Raw genomic sequence first — 16,239 nt, 5'->3', positions numbered from 1 at the left:
CAGGGGGGCTCCCTCGTCTCTCAAGCTCTGCCGTGTTCTAGGTTGGGTTTGTTCCCTGAGAGCCCACACTGCTAAAGGGATGGAGGAGAGGCAGGCGACGCCCTCTCCTGCACTGACTGTGATGAGGTTCAGTGGCAGTGTCCCCCTCCTTCAATCCTATAGAAGATCAGGAAGCTTGCAGAGCCCCGGAGGGGCCTTTGTTTAAAACTTTATCAGGAATCAAGGGGTTCCGGGCAGCCTTTTGCGAACCACGAGGCACACAGGGATGGATGGGGACCTGTCTACTCTTGAGGAGCTGAGGACCCAGCAGGCAAAAGGAGTCAGGCATGGCACTCCACAAGGAGGGATGTGAGTCTGGTATTCGGTGGGAGCCTGGGACACCTGATGCCAAAGCACCAAAACAGACCCTGTGGTGCTTGGGGGTGGGGCTAGGAGACACAGACTTCCACACACAGGCTCAGACCTGGAGCTGATGCCTGTCAGGACAGACACGGACATTGTTTGGAGTCAGCTCCAGTGTTTTTTTTGTTTTGTTTTGTTTTGTTTTTCATTTTCGAGGAACTGGGGAGTAGGTGCTCTGAAGACCAAACTGCAGCTGGGGACCCACACACCACGATTTTAGGGTGGACAGGGAGCTCATACTCAAGGCCTATGGCCGGCAAACAAAGGAAGGGTGCTGGTGCGCCGGGTCCACGGCTCTGTACCTTGCCGACCCGCTTGCCCTCCACCGCCAGCACTTTCATCTTGGAGAAGTAGTGATAGAAGGCCACCACGTAGGTGATGATGGATTTCTCATCCGGGTTTTCTGTGAAGACATCTGTAAGAGGGAGACGGCACATTCTGAGCATGGAAACTGGAGCCCGGGAAAGTCAGGTTTCGGGCATTTATCCCCACTTCCTCCTCCATCTTCAAGTTTAACCATCCACGTCAAATGACAACTAACTGGGCAGGAAATGGAGAAGTCACTAGGTGAGGGGCAGAGGCAGGAAGATCAAGAGTTCAAGGACAGCTTCAGCTACATGGTGAGTTGTAAACGAAGCAGAAAGGAACTGAGTAGAGGTCTTTGATTTCAGACAGTGATGAGGTCCACAGTAAAACCACACACTACAAGAGCAGAATGAAGGTGGGGTGGGGGGATCCAAGGCCTCAAGGACCCTCCCCATAAGCCAGGGGTCTGCTGAAAACCTGCTTATTGCTGAGGAGCAGAGCAGGGCCCTGGCTGACCTCAACATCCATTTGCCCGTAGCTTGCCAGGCACCTGGGCCAGCCCTAGGAGGTCGTCCGCCTGACGGCCCCAGGATGGTACAGTCGGTGTGGCTCACCTTCAGGGTCCAGGAGAGGGATGATACCGAGCTGCCGTTCGGCCACGTCAAATGCATGCTCCAAGTTATGCCGGGCATTGGAATCCTTCAGCTTGTCAAAGTCAATGAGGTCAGGCCTGGGGACAAGAGCTGAACTGGTAAGACGGGGTGGCTGAGGGGGTCCCACGTACAGGACAGTTGCATCATGAAGCAAGGATGCGTAGACAGATAGATGTAGGGAGTTGGGAAGGCGAGCAAAGTGAGACGTGGGGAGCAAGAGACAGGGGGAGCTGCAAGCAGCAGCTTGGAAGGAAGGGAGCAGCAGTAGGAACGGAAATAGAGGTAATCAGGAGCGTGAGAGAAGGCCAAGGGTAGAAGCAGCAACACGGCTCCCTGGCCTCTAGTTAAGCGCAGAGCATGGAATCCGCGCTGGGCGCCAGGGGGCCCCTTACCGGTGTTTATGAATTAGGGCATTGAAGGCCAGGCCGTCCTTCCAGCTGGAGGTGAAGTTGGTGACGTTGACGTGAGGGTAGCTGCATCCGAGAGAAAAGCATTAAGACTAAGAAACAAATACTTCTGAGGTCCCAGACAAGTCTCTGAGGGGAGTGCTCACATTCCAGGAGAGGAATAGACCTAGCCTGTCATGAGCCGCTTCAACAAAAGAGCATACAGCTGGGCCACGCAAAGATATTCCCAACCCCCAACACACACACCCAGAGAACTGTGGCTCGTAACTCGTAACTTTGGTCCCAGGTACCAAAGGCAACTTTGGTAAGGAATCTTGAGTTTCGGGCCTTGAAGAATCAGGTCAGGACAGACTTGAGTCAATTGTACCAAAGCTGCTATAGTTCTGGGGGACTGATATCCCTGTGGGTCCTAATCCCTTTGGGGATCAAACAACCCTTGCATATCTGAGTTGCACATCAGATATCCTGCCTATCAGATATTTACATTATGATTCATAACAGTAGCAAAATTAGTTATGAAGTAGCAATGAAAATAATTTATGGTTCATCACAACATGAGGAACTATATTAAAGTATTAGGAAGTATATAGTATTAGAAAGGTTGAGAGCCACCCCTCTAGGGGAAGCAAGGGCTAATGAGGAACAGGGTAAAGGTAGGTTTTCAGGGCAAACACACCCTGCTGTCTTCATCTGGCACCACAAGAGCAGAGCATCCTTGGCTGAGCGGGTCTCACGACCTTCTTGAGTTTGGACAACGATGTCCTGGATCTGAGAGTGGCAGAACAGGAAAGAGAAGAGTACCTTTGTATCCAGCTCTATGCCTTCCTGCTTTCCTGGGAGAGTCCCTCTTCTTTGTCCCCCTTTCTATCTGCGGTACTCTTCCCTACAAGGCCCTCACGTCTAAGGTCCTGGGTCTCAGCTGCCTACTTCTCTGCCTCAGTCGACCAAAATGACAGCGAGGTGGCACCCTATATTGGAGGGGATAGTTTTAATCAGAGAGCTCTAACAGGAGTTTGGAACCGACAATAAGATGCTGAGATAGCGTTCTCTGAAGGTACAGACGGTACAACAACAGGAATGTTGGGCGGAATGCTAGCTTGGATCTACTGAACTATGGCTAGCCGGCTGGTAAAGCACACTTCTGGGTATGGCTGTCAGGGTGTGTCCAAATGATGCTAACTGAGGGAAGGAGACACACCTTGAGCGCAGACAGTGGTGCCTCCTATGGCAGAGGGGAAGGGCCAAGGCGAGAAGAGCCTTGAATTTCAGATGAGAAGATGTTTCTAGTTTAAAAATATAAAGGTAGCTTTTTTTCTTCCTTCCACAATTTTTGCATTTCTGAACCAAATCATTTCAAAAACTAAGAAGTTACACACTAAGGGCAAAGGGCATAAAAAGTGGGTCCTGAGGCAGACTACAACCTAGCTACAAGTCAACTTTTGTTTAGATTAGCCGGGCGGCTGTCCTGAGCTTTTGCTCAGGATGGTAAAGAATGCAGGCCCTCCATCCCGTGATCACCGCTCCGTAGGGTGGGCGTCTAGCCTCCCTGGATGTACAAAAACACACTCTAGACACCACCTTCTAAGGTCCTCAGCTGCTGCCCAGCTTTGAGAGGTTCCCCCCTCCCCAGTTTCTTCAACCCATAGGGCCCACCTGGAACCGGAGGATGATGGTCCAGATGAGGCCCAGGACCAGGCGGTGGTTGCCATCCACAATGTCATGGGAGCCCATATTCTCCAGGTGCACGCGCTGCTCCTTGAGGAACTGCAGGGCTTTGTCCACGTTCTCCAGGCAGTGGATACGCATCTTGCCTTTGGTGGGCCTTGGCTAAGAGACAGCAATGGCCTCATGGATATGGAGGGACTTCACGGTCACACCAGAGGTGGCCGAGACCTGTATCAGCTGATGTCATCAGCTCTGCCCTTCGTCCTCCTGGACAAATTCCAGGTTCCACAGTCACTCCTGACACTTTTTTCCTTTGTTTCCAACATTTATTTATTTATTTTCATTGTTTATGTTTGCGGGTGTTTTGCCTGCAAATACATCAGGGTACCATGTGCATGCAGCGGCCACAGAGGCCAGAAAAGAGCCTTAGATCCCCTGGAACTGGAATGTTAGGCTGCCATATGGGCACTGGGACTTCAATCCAGGTCCAGTGCTTAACTGCTGGGACATCCTTCCAGCCCCTCCTCACTCACTTCAACTCTTTCCTCTTAGCAAAATTCAGAAGGTTCCTGTATCAAGCATTCAACCAGGCATCATGAGAGCCCTTCTGGGTCTGACACAGCCTTCTGGGTGGCCGCTGACGAACAAACTCAGTGACATAACAGAGAGCGAACGGAGTACTTTCTGTGCACCAGGCGCAGTTCTAAGAGCCACTCTCACGGCGAGTCCATGGTGGGAATGGGTTTTACATTGGTGATGGACAACGGCCTCATCCCCACCAAGTCTTCTGCCTCCCCTGAACGCCCCAGCCAGAACGATCATTATTAATGCTGGTGTGTGGGTAGGTGCTCATGTGTGTGTAGCTATGAAGGTGTGTGTCAGAGAACAGCCTTGGGTGTCATTCTTCGGTCACTGTTCACCGGGAGCCCCAGGGATTCCCCTACATCCACTTCCGCAGTGCTGGATTACAAGAGCACACACACCGCCACGCCCAGCTTCCCTTATGTGATTCCTGAGGGATGGACTCTACCAGCTCGACCTATCTCTCCTAACTGTGTCTTTTGAAGGCAACTCTTTCATGTGAAGTCTCAGTGTGAGCTGGGAAGCGAGAACCGCAGCCAGGAGCTGAAAAGGTGAAAACTTTCCGTTCTAACCCTGAGGATCTCTCAGCACCTCAGTCTACGCCTGGAGGAAGCGGAGGCAAAGAAGATCCTGCCTGATAGGCTCAAGGTCACAAAGGTAGTGACGCAGCAGAGCGTACAACCTCACCAAACTCGGGACAAGCGAGAGCCCTGCCCAGGTTTCCACTCAGATTGGACCTGTGGCAAAGCACACAGCAGCCTTTCCCCGACACTTTCCTCTCGGCTGTAAGGGGAATGCAAATTTCTCCAACAGCTCTTACATCTAGGCCCATAGATTCCAGCCCCAGATGCCCGGGGAGAAAGGCAAAGCCTGCATAGCTTCTGGAATGAACATGAAGAACGGGAGTGGTGATAAGGGTCGAGGAGATCTGAGAGGAAGTCAGAAAGCCCAGTCAGCCATCAACACTTGACATTATGAGAACTGCCGGGACCTCGAAGAGAACAGGGAAAACCCCCGTGAGCCGAGGGAACCCTCTGCGCTCCAGCAAACGCCCTTCCTGAAGAGGTGTTGATGGCATCAGCCACAGGCTGAGGAGCCTGGCGCAGAGGAGGGCCTTACCAGCATCTCTCCGGAGAGCACCTCCAGCAGCTTGATGAGCATGCGCCCATCCCGAAGGTCCTTGTAGAGATCGCTGATGCGGCAGGACACCCGTGCCAGGTGGGAGTTCACCCATTTCGTAAAGGTCTTCTTCTGAACGACTTCCCGCTCATCTGTGTGAGGAGAAGAGGCATGGGTGAGATGCCCAGGGCTCAGAGGGCTGGTGCGACCTGGAGCAGAAGGGCTTTACTGTGATTCTAATGTCATCCTTGCCTGGCAGAGGAGGCTGCTGCAATCATCCCAACTTATTCCTGGGCATCTATGCCAACTCTGGCAAGTCTGTCTCATCTGCCTCTCCATTCTCAGGGACCGCAGGCCAACAGAACCAAGGTAGTAGGACAATCACCACTCCACCACCATCACCTCCATCATCACCGTCACCACACCACCTCCACCACCACCACGACCACCACCTCCACCACCACCACGACCGCCACCTCCACCACCACCCTCTCTATACACTGTAGCAAAACACCCTGATTGAGCCACCTGTTTCCTAATGTCTGGCAGAAAATTCTACACTATTCTTCCATTGATTCAGATTTTTGAGTACCAGCTCATCCATCCATCCATCCATCCATCCATCCATCCATCCATCCATCCATCCATCCCCTCTGCCTAGAATGCTCTTCTCCCACATGCCCTTCACTTGATTCCTATTTGTCCTTTACAATTAGGGCAGATAGAATTCTCAGGAGGGCTTTTCTTGACTCGGGGTTCCCCATGTGTACTTGTGATTCCTGAATTCTCAATGTTAAGCATTAGCCGAATATACGTCTTTCCCACAAGACTGTGAGCTTGCAGACTGTGGGCTCAGGGGCCCAGAGAACTCTCTCCATTCTCAGGCCGTGGAGCTCGATGGCATGCAGGCACTCTATACTTGTATCACGGGACCAGTGAAGCGTTTATTCAGTTGTGCTATGTGGCAGGCCTGTGCTAGGCCTGATGTCACACTGCAAGTAAACAGTGATGGAGCATCCAGGCTAGGGCTTGAGAGAAGACAGACTGCACAAAAAAAGAGGATAAGAATGGCAGAGAGAAGCAGCAAGAAAGAGGAGAAAAAAAAAAAAAACAACAAAACACATGCTAGAAACAGCAGGAGAGAAGAAAACACAGTAAGGCCTTCATTGTTGGGTTTTGTGAACAGTGTGTGACCGTGGGCTCCCAGGCACTTGTGTCTGAAGATTAAGGGAAGGAGCTGACCTGACAGTACGTCTGGGCTTGGGGGCCTGCAGGATCCCTGGGGGGAGGGGAAGAATCGAGAGAGGGAGGGAGAAAGATAGACAGACAGACAGGACAGACACAGGAGGGAACGTCAACACTGGGAGACGAGGCTAGATGTGGGCTCAACTGAGTCCAAACCCTGGAAGGCTTGGCTTTTGAAATTATTAAATATCAGGCTTAGCACAACAAAAAGAGGAGTTAAGCCAGTGCTGCCCCTAGGGCATGATGCTGGCCTCTTCCAAGACTCACAGCATTAAATTCCTTCCTCCTTCGTGGCTATTTTAGTATTAAGAACTCATCGTCTTTATTCGTCTGTTCATCCATTCAAGAAATGCTCAACCATAAAGTGCTCAGCACTGAGTGGAAGTCAGAGGGAACTCAAGGACCGGTGGAGGGTCCCGATGCTGAGCAGACAGACTCTATGGGAAACGTGATGGGTGTGTGAGTCACATATAAACACTTCTAAAGTAGTTTAGAAGTAAATAAGCTTCCCATGAAATGGAGGAGCACTGTGCCGATTTTAAATAAATGTAAAACTTAAGTGTCATCCACTCATTCTGGGTGTCGGGGCCAAGGAAATCCCCAATGTGCCCTTCTGTCAACGGCAAATTAAAATGTTTTCTTGATTTCAAGAGCTGCTTTAGCATTGTATATATATTTAGCAATACACACACACACACACACACACACACACACACACACAACGTTTTGAAGACGTGCTGGACAATGCAGCTGTCTATTCTGGGGTATGCTAGGATTCAGCAGAGCCAACTACAACCCATCCCCATCCCCAAGGCCCTCCCTAGACCTGTTCCTTAAGTCAGAGGTAAAAAAAAAAAAAAAAACAACCTTTTTCCAAGGGACTGGAGGTTTTAGCCACATAGAGCTGAGTGCCCCCCAAAGCTAAGGTCCTCTTTTTGTTTCCTAAATGTCCTGCTCGTAAGAATCCAAAGTGTTCATTACATGGTGCTAAACCCTGTTTGTCTGTGCTTGGCAACAAATGAGGACATGCTTCCAGTTAGGGACACAGGAAGTAAATCCAGGTGGCTGGGCTGGCACACTGGTACCCAAGTCTCACAAGGAACCCCAAGCCCTCCTCAGTTCTCAACACACACACCGATGCCGGAGTTTCAGGCTCGGAGCATAGCAGATGGCCTCTTGGCTGCCTTAGTCTAAGGGGAGGGGAGGATTACCCAGAATCCCTAGCACCGTGAAACACTTTGCAGTGTTGAGACATAGGAAAGATTCCGAGAGGCTAATGATGATCAAAAGCAGAGTAAGGGCCCAGGGGTAGGGATTAATTTCCATTAGCTGCTGTGCACTGGCATGCTCAGCACATTCCTCCCCCAGGACCTAGACACTCCTCAGAAGACGTCTGAGTGCAGGAGAGGCCAGTGGCCCCGAGCCAGCGGCTCTGGGAACCATGGTAGCATGATCAGGAAGAGAGGGGAGTGTGCATGAGGCCTACTGCTCACCAGGGGCCCAACAATCTTAATATCTACCGAGGAGGAGGAGGAGGAGGAGGAGGAGGAGGAGGGGGGGGGGGGGGGGGAGGAGGAGGAGGAGGAGGAGGAGGAGGAGGAGGAGGAGGAGAAGGCTTCAGTTAGGCTCTGCAGGCGCCTTACTGCAGTACTTACTTATGGGGGTGGAGGGGGGAGAGCATGGATGGGTTCATGACTCTCTAGCTTTGAAGCATGGCCTCTCCATTCCCCTCTGCTTCTCTTCCTTTCTCGCTCCTCCTTAACTTGGAGCCATACACATTCCCTCATGCATTAAGGCTGCCCTAGAAAATTCATCTTCTTCCCCATCAGGTCTGACCCAGAATTACTGTCAGGGTGTTGTGACAGGCGATCTCTCTCACAACTCCCTTTCAGAAGTTTGGCTTGAAGTGAAATCTACCCGTGATACTGAATCCCTCAGACATCCACCCGCTGACAAGCAAGGCTGTACATGAAAAGTGCCGGCACACAGAAAGGTGTTGCCCTTCCACCACTGCTGTATACAAGGGACTGCCCCAGAGATTATTGGGACATAAGAGGAATGGCTCACACTTCTCTCAGTACGGATCTGTTTCAAAAAAAACAGACACAAACTCACCAGCAGTATGTTTTGCAGGCATTTAAGAAATAAGTGCATTTTCACATGATTCTGACAGCTAATCAGGGTGATCAACTTGACTACATCTGGAATCAACTAAAACCTAAGCAGCTCAGTATGTCTGTGAGGGATTTTATTATTATTGTTGTTGTTGTTTTGTTTTTCGACACAGGGTTTCTCTGTGAAGAGTTGGCTGTCCTGGACTCACTTTGTAGACCAGGCTGGCCCCAAACTCTTAGAGATATGCCTGCCTGTATATCTGGAGTGCTGGGATCAAAGGTGTGCACTGCTACGCCCAGCTGAGGGATTTTCTTGGTTGGCTCATTTGAGGCTGGGAGACTTTAAGTCTGGGCCACACCTTCTGGTGGCAGCCCACATGGAAGGACATGGAAGGAGCTTTTGCTTCTTCGACCGCTTGCCCTCGCTCTCCCTGGCAAAGTAATCTATTCTGGTGGAGAGGCATTCCCTCACTGGTGTTAGAAAGTACGTCAGGATCCCGATGCAGACTGAAGACCAGCAGCTGTCCGGAAATCCTCCAAGAATGCAGCCTCAGGTTGGGACTGCTGACCTTCAGTCTGCGGCCTGAACAGCCAGTGAATTGTCAACCCTCTGTTGGGAGATAGCCCTTGTTGGGCTACCCTGCCAGACTTCAGCCTGTGAGCCACTCTGATAAATGGCACGCTCACATGCGAACGCACGCACGCACGCACACACTTCATTCTCGGACTAGTTACCAGATGAACAGCACCCAGCATAGATGCGCATGGGGTCAATGGGGAGAGGGGTCATTTTGACAACTGGAGTCGTCAAAAAGGTTTTCATGAAGAAAAGCAGTTTGGGAGGGCAACAGGGAGAGGAAATGAACCCAAGCAGACAAGGGTGGAAGGTTGTTCATAGGCTACTGAGTGGCTAGCTACAGGTTAGGAGAATATGTATAGAAAATGGGCTTTAAGTTAGACATGAAACTCTCTGGAATGAGAAGCTTAGAAATATAGACTAAAAGACCCTGGATTCCATTCCCAGATATCAAGAAGGCAAGAACCGGAACTGGGGCATGAGTGGGAATGAGAAGGAATGTCTTAATGTTTAAATTTAATTATCGAGACAAAAGGAACCAGGAAAGGTGTGGCAGGGTCATCCCAAAGTATTAATTTGCAAGGACCCTAATGATAATAAAGAGACACAATGGTTCAGGTTACATCTTAAAATAAGTATTTAAAGTCTACATAGAGACAACCTTAAAAGACCCCAAAGGTCTACTACAAAAGAAACTATGAGCAAATGGAAAACTCAAAATCACACAAACTTGGCATTATCATATGAAAGGTAGCCTTGGCAGTGAAGAAGAAACAGTCCTGACAAAGATAGGCATTTAACATCTGATAAAAGTATGCTTCAAATATGTAAGAAAAAGAAAAGATTGTTCAGTAAAAGTTTTTGCAAAGGCAGATGACCACTCAGGAAAAATTAAATCCATACTTCATACTCCAGGAAGAATTTTATTTGAATCAAAAACTGAAATGTACAAAATGAAACTACAAAAAAAATACAGTAATCAATCATGGTAGAATAGTTGTTTAAAACAAGGCCAGTGGAGGGTCAGTATGACACCAAAGCCAGAAAATGAAAGATTGGAGGCTCAAAGGTATTGAAAGGTTTTGTGTGGGGATAGAACACTATGAGCAAGAACAAACTAATCGGGAGAAATGCCAGCCAGTGTATCACAGAGGTTAATTGGCTTCATCATTGAAAAATATGCTGCTATAGTCTGGATCTGGAATGGTCCTCAAATGTCCCTGCAGTAGAGGCTCAATCTAGTCTACAGCTTGCTGCTCCTCAAAGGCAGTGGAAACTTTAAGATGTGGGGCCCAGCAGGAGGCTTTCACAGCCTCCTGTGAATGAGGATGGCCCTATATTTGAATTCTTGGATCCCAGTTGGTGGCTCTCTGGAAAGCATTAAGAGGTGTAGCCTTGTAAAAGGAGGTGTGTCACGCAGACCAAGCTTTGAGGTTTCAAAAGCCCAAGGCATTCCAGTTAGCTCTCTCTGCCTCCTACTTGTGGATGAGGAAGTCAACTCTCAGCTAATGCCCCAACATCATGCTTGCCCACCTGCCTGCTGCCATGCTTCCTGCCATGATGATCATGGACTCTAACCCTCCCCAAGAAACTCTTCTCTAACTCGCCTTGGCTACAGTGTCTTAACAATAGAAACAGAACTAAGACAGGTATTGTTCTCAAAGGGAGTTATAGGACCCAATGTTCGCTCTCCCATCTTGCTCTTCCCAACTGCTTGTGTGTGCACCTAAATCTTGGCTGTGAGGCCAACAAATCCGATATACTATGTGCTTCCATAGAAGCACCTTACTAAAGGGACAAAGTAACACAGTCGATACATTTTTGGCTTCAAAACCTGTGAGCCAAAGTAAACCTTTTCTCCTTGGAGTTGACAAACTAGAGAGTTAGTTTGTTGCAGCCAAGATTCTAACTGAGCACAAATGTCTATAATTTAAAAGAAAAATGATTAACAATGTAAACAAAGACTTAACAGGAAAAAAAACTATAAAAGTCTTTCAAATATATAAAAAGCTATCCAGATGCTTGTAGAAGTACAAATTACAAGCACACACATGAGGCTGAAGAGATGACTCATCAGTTAATAACACTTGCTTCTCTTGAAAAAGACCTGAGTTTGATTCCCAGCACCTCCACAGTGGCCCACAACTCTCTTTAGCTCCAGTTCCAGGGAATCCAATGCCCTCTTCTGACCCACATGGGCACCAGGCACACATACGACATACATACATATAAACGAAGGCAAAACATTTATGTTGGGGGTTGGTCTGATGCTTGTATTTTGATGCTAATTACTGGCTCTTAAGATTTGGTTACTATCCTATCCTTGATGTGTAAACCTGCCTAAGACATTCCTGATTGGTTAGTAAAAAAAAAAAAAAAGGCCTGTACCTGGGCAGGGTGGAAGGAAGTAGGCGTGGCTAAGGTTCCTGGGCTTTGGGAACAGGAGAACCATGGGAAGGAGATAGACAGATGGAAAGTGAGAAGGAAGGAGGATGCTATGATGGGTTAGTGTGGAGAAGAAACCATGTGGGCTGGGAGGGAAGACCCCAAGAATGTCGAGGATGGAGCGAGCAATCCAGATGAAGGATAAGCAAGTACTTATAGGATTATGGATGAAAGGTAGCCCAGATAAGGATGGTTAAGGCGGATGACATTGGATGGGGGCTGGAAGCTGGATGGTGAGGTTATCAAGACTGCATCAGCGGAATCATTTGCCCAGCCCAAGGTGTTATAAGGCACTTATAAAATCTAACAGGTGTCTGTGTCTTATTGATTGTGATATTCGGTTAGATAATACCACCGTAATGATTATTGTTCTTATTGGAAAAGACAAGTGTGAGACAATACGGAAAATGTTTCTCTCAGATTTTAATTATCGTGGAATTGTTGGTAATTGTGTCAGGTAAAAGAGTGATATTAGGTTTAAATGGAAAATGTTCTTGTTTTTCAGAGACACAGACAAAGGTAATTAGTGGAAATGCTCACAGTGGTCTTTAATTTACTTCAAAGCAATTCAGCTCCCAACAAACAGACATATCAGTAACTAAAGGCCCCCAACACTAAATATGAACGGTGGTTTATTTTACCTTCACCCCTGATGTTTTCCTGTTTAGAGTCTCTCAGATATAAAAGTAAAAAAAAGCAAAAGAAAGGCACATAAAGACACATAGGCTTCACTTATCGGATGAAAAAAGGCCAGAAAGTCTGACCAAATAGGGCTCTGTGACACGTCAGGAACACAGCACACACACGCTGCTGGAAAGCGTTTAACTGGGCCGGCCTCTAGGAAAGGCAATTTGGCAAGGGTGATCCCAAATGCACATAATTTTCCTAGTGATTCTATTTCTAGGAATTTATCCTACAGGAACACTCTTGACATTTACGACATCATGTGGCTTCAGGTTTGTTCACTGTAGCTTTGGAAATGGCCAAAGATTAGAAATAACCTGAACATACCCAATTAGGTGACTTGTTACATTAAGAGTACATGCCCTTACAATGGAAAAAAATCAGTCAACTGCAACTAGAATGAAGAGACTTTCATGTAGCCATATAAAGTAATTTCAAGATATATTGGGTAAAGTGTAGGACTGTGCAAAACTTAAAAAAAAAAAAAAAAACCACAAAGCTATGAAAAACCAATATAGACTCTATGTTTAAATATGCATAAAATATCCAGGGAAAGACACACAAGGTGTGGTTAACCCTGTGACCCAGCTATTTCTTCTTCCCATGCCCACAAAATTCCCTGAGTGTTTTTCATGCCCTTTTTCCCTCTTCTCTATACGAAAGGTCTCAAAACGAAGACTGGCCGTCTGGGAATACAATGTTTGCTTCATGTGTGGGTTCCCGGGGTTCAAACTCTAGTCCCCAAACAAACAAAATGATGGCCTGCATTACCAACAGTGGGGTGATTTTACATTTTTTGGTTACATTAATGAGGATATCAGGAAGGCTACATAAAAAGCTTCAGTGACAAAATATATTTCGTGGCAAAATTCAGGCTCTCGAGCCATATGCATAACATGGCTTTATCAATAAAAATAAATGAAGCTGGGTGGTAAGACAATAGGTGCTGTTTATTTTCTTCTTCGTTGGCCATATAAATAGTTTCTACAATGACAAAAACAGGTAAAAAAAAATTCTGCAATGAGCACGTATCACTTTTAATAAGAAGAAACAGATGTCACAGAGAAGAGAGTGAAAGTTCCTAGGCCCTGAGAAATCAACAATAAAAATCTAAAAGGGCACCCTTCCTGAAGGAGTCTGCGTTATAACCAGTTCAGGGCCTGAGGCTCTGGGCAAAATCAGCCCAGACAAATGGAATAAGAGGCTGGGGGGGGAGGCACAGGACAGCACTGTGATTGGCTCATGGGGCATGCACCTAGGCCAGGCCTGAAAACAAAGGCAAGCAGACTCCCAAAACTCAGGCTTTCTCTCCAGTTCGTTCCCTGGAAGCCAAGGCTTAGGCAACCACAGGGAGTCAAGCTTTAACTCCCATAAACCTAGGACAGGGCTCAGCAACACAGAAGCTAATCCTTTATACAGAGAAGCATAGAAGCAGACCCTTGGAGACACTTCATTAACGGTATTAGTGGCGGCAAGAATTCTACTCTTGTTTACATCTCTGGGGAGGAATTTCCCTTTCAACCAACTCACTCCCGGTAGACAGGCACTGTGAACTCCTCAAGGCCATTTCCCTGCCCTGAAGGACTCAGGATCTAGCTAGAGCCCAAGGGAGGGCGATACAAGGTGACTACAAACCTGAAAACACAAGATGTAAGACTAAAGCACATAGAAATGGTAAGTTGAATGTGATAACGCTGGCTAACCAGCTTGGAGTAAATTAATGTCAAGGAAGACTGGAAAGCCATTAGAGTGATAATCTTCGTGATTTCTAATGAGAAGTGACAGAGTGTATTTTGTGAAAAACACTTAGAATTATAAGTAACATTATAATACTTATATAATCCTGTATCTATAGGCATTAAGACAGCTTTACAATACATTAACAATGTCTTTAATTCTCTATTTTTATCTTTTCTATGCTAAAATATATTCTGATTAGTGAAGTGCTTAAAAGATACAAAAGTAATTGTCTGCCCACTTCATAGGGTAGTGTGGGGACATAGGTAGTTGGGGATAAAGCATTTGGACACAGACTCCCAGATGCCAGGAGTTGTTAGGATGTGTCTGGCACTCACTGGATGGTCTAGGACACAGCCCCAGTCCAGGCAAGAATTTCTGGAGAGCCTGGTGATTTGTTAAAAAGGCTGAATTCCCTCTCCCCAAGCCAGGACCCAAAGCTCCATCAATCAGGATAAAGCAGCACTCTGACCTTTGTTGGTAATAAGTAGCTTCTCAGATAGGTTATCTGAGAGAGTCTGGAGCATCATCTAACTCAAGCTCAGAGTGGTCAGGCGAGGAACCAGAGGTCCACGGAGCAGAAAAGTGGCTGTACCAAGGTCATTCGATTATAGCATCAGGACAGAAGAACGCTACTGCCAGCAAGAATCACTTTCTCCCCACATACAGCGGCCTCCCTGGCTCAAGCAGCCATCTGCCCTTCCTAGGCTTCTGCATGGCTTCCCCATACCTGCTGTTCCCACTAAATCGGAACGACCACCTCAAACCCAAACCTAACCACACCACTCCCCTGCTAAAAGTAGTCTGATGGGTGGGAGCAGCCTTGTTCCACAGCCCTCTACTGAAGGCCAGAGCTCTCTCCCTATGACCATTCAGTTTGCCACTCTTGTTGCAAACAATCTTTCACCACTTTTTTTGAGATCCCTGTTGCTTCTTTCCGGACCTCTCTATGGCCTCTAAGGCCTTCTGGGAGGTGACACCTACATGTCTCCTCTTCTTCTACCACTAACTTATGCTTGGACTCCAACAAGCTTAATGGGTGAGTTATAAGCTATGGCTGATATTAGAAATTTATACAGTTTCCAGGAAACCTTCCTCTTCCCAGTGTCCATTACAGTGTGTGTGTGTGTGTGTGTGTGTGTGTGTGTGTGTGTGTTTGTGTGTGTGTGATTATCTGATCCTCTCTCACTTGACTGTAAGGTGATATTTCCTGGCTGATCCAGTTTCCAGCATCTGAAAGCCAAAGTGTTGGGATATAAAGAGCCTCAGACTCTTCCGCCAGAAGCCTCCCTAACAATCTCTCTGACATGATAAAAAGAGAAAAATGAACAAAACGAACAGATGCTCTGAAAACAACACCCTTGGCACCTCTTCAGCCAGGCAACATGCAAGGGAGCCCTCAGGGAACCGGGGGTGGGAGATGGCTGCTCCTAGGAGGCCTGGTGTTAAAGTCTGCCCTTGGGAACGAAGCTGACAACCCACAGGAATGTCCCAGAGATGGAGGAGGCTATTAATGTGGCTTATTCAGACTGCATGGCATGGGGAGGGAGAAGAAGAATCTTTTTTTTTTTTTTTTTTTTTTGGAAAAGAATTTTTTTATTAACCTCTGCCCTTTAAAATTTTATAAAGCGGCTTCACAATGATAGATAGTAGTCACCCACACGAGGCCAACAGCCTGGATCTGCAAGGAGCCTCAAAAAAAAAAAAAGACGATAAATAGCTTTCATCAAGAGAGGAGAGGGATGCTGGGAGATAGTTCAGTCGGTACAGTGCTTGCCGTAGGAATGTGAGGACCCGAGTCGGGTCTCCGGAACCCGTGTAAAGAGGTCAGGCATGGCGCCACGCACTTGGAATCACAGGTCTGGGAAGGTGGGCTCCTCCTGGGGGCTCACTGGCTGGTCACACTTGCTGTGTGAGCTCCATAGCAAGTGAGAGAACCCGACTGGAAAACAAGGCGGAAAGGATCTAAAGGATGACACTCCCGGCAGACCACACAGCTCAGGCAGCATGTCACCCTTTCTCGTGGGCTTCCCGAGGAGGAAGCAGGCAGCTTCCCCTGCACAGAAGTTGCCGGGGGTGGGGCTCGGTTCCATCACTGCCCACCTCCAAGAGGAAGCTGCTGGTCCAATTAGCTTTCTTCCTCTGAACATACATTAAAATGATTGCTAATGAGTAGATATTTATCAGAAGAGTATGTTTTCCCAATATGTGGTTTCTAAATGTTTTGAAATCTGAGAAGACAAAACAAAACAAAACACACACACACACACACACACACACACACACACAAAACCCAAAACCTT

The 16,239-nt window shown here is 47.6% G+C and overlaps 1 protein-coding gene across 1 annotated transcript in view; it reads right to left on the bottom strand.

Moving 5' to 3' along the window:
* The window catches only part of Sptb (spectrin beta, erythrocytic), a 117,409-nt gene that overhangs the window by 46,338 nt on the left and 54,832 nt on the right, over window positions 1–16,239 (bottom strand). The window contains exons 3-8 of the mRNA XM_055595459.1: window positions 5,135–5,286; window positions 3,422–3,595; window positions 2,445–2,536; window positions 1,754–1,834; window positions 1,323–1,438; window positions 705–817 (exon numbers count right to left, since the gene is read on the bottom strand). Coding sequence (XP_055451434.1) covers window positions 705–817; window positions 1,323–1,438; window positions 1,754–1,834; window positions 2,445–2,536; window positions 3,422–3,595; window positions 5,135–5,286 — 728 coding nt within the window. The remainder of the gene's footprint in view (window positions 1–704; window positions 818–1,322; window positions 1,439–1,753; window positions 1,835–2,444; window positions 2,537–3,421; window positions 3,596–5,134; window positions 5,287–16,239) is intronic.

The sequence above is a fragment of the Psammomys obesus genome, unplaced genomic scaffold (assembly GCF_907164565.1).
Source record: "Psammomys obesus unplaced genomic scaffold, mPsaObe1.curated_primary_1811, whole genome shotgun sequence".
In the NCBI taxonomy this organism is placed as follows: domain Eukaryota; kingdom Metazoa; phylum Chordata; class Mammalia; order Rodentia; family Muridae; genus Psammomys; species Psammomys obesus.
Note: the sequence above shows the minus strand (reverse complement) of the source record. Positions and strands in the feature narration are given on the sequence as shown.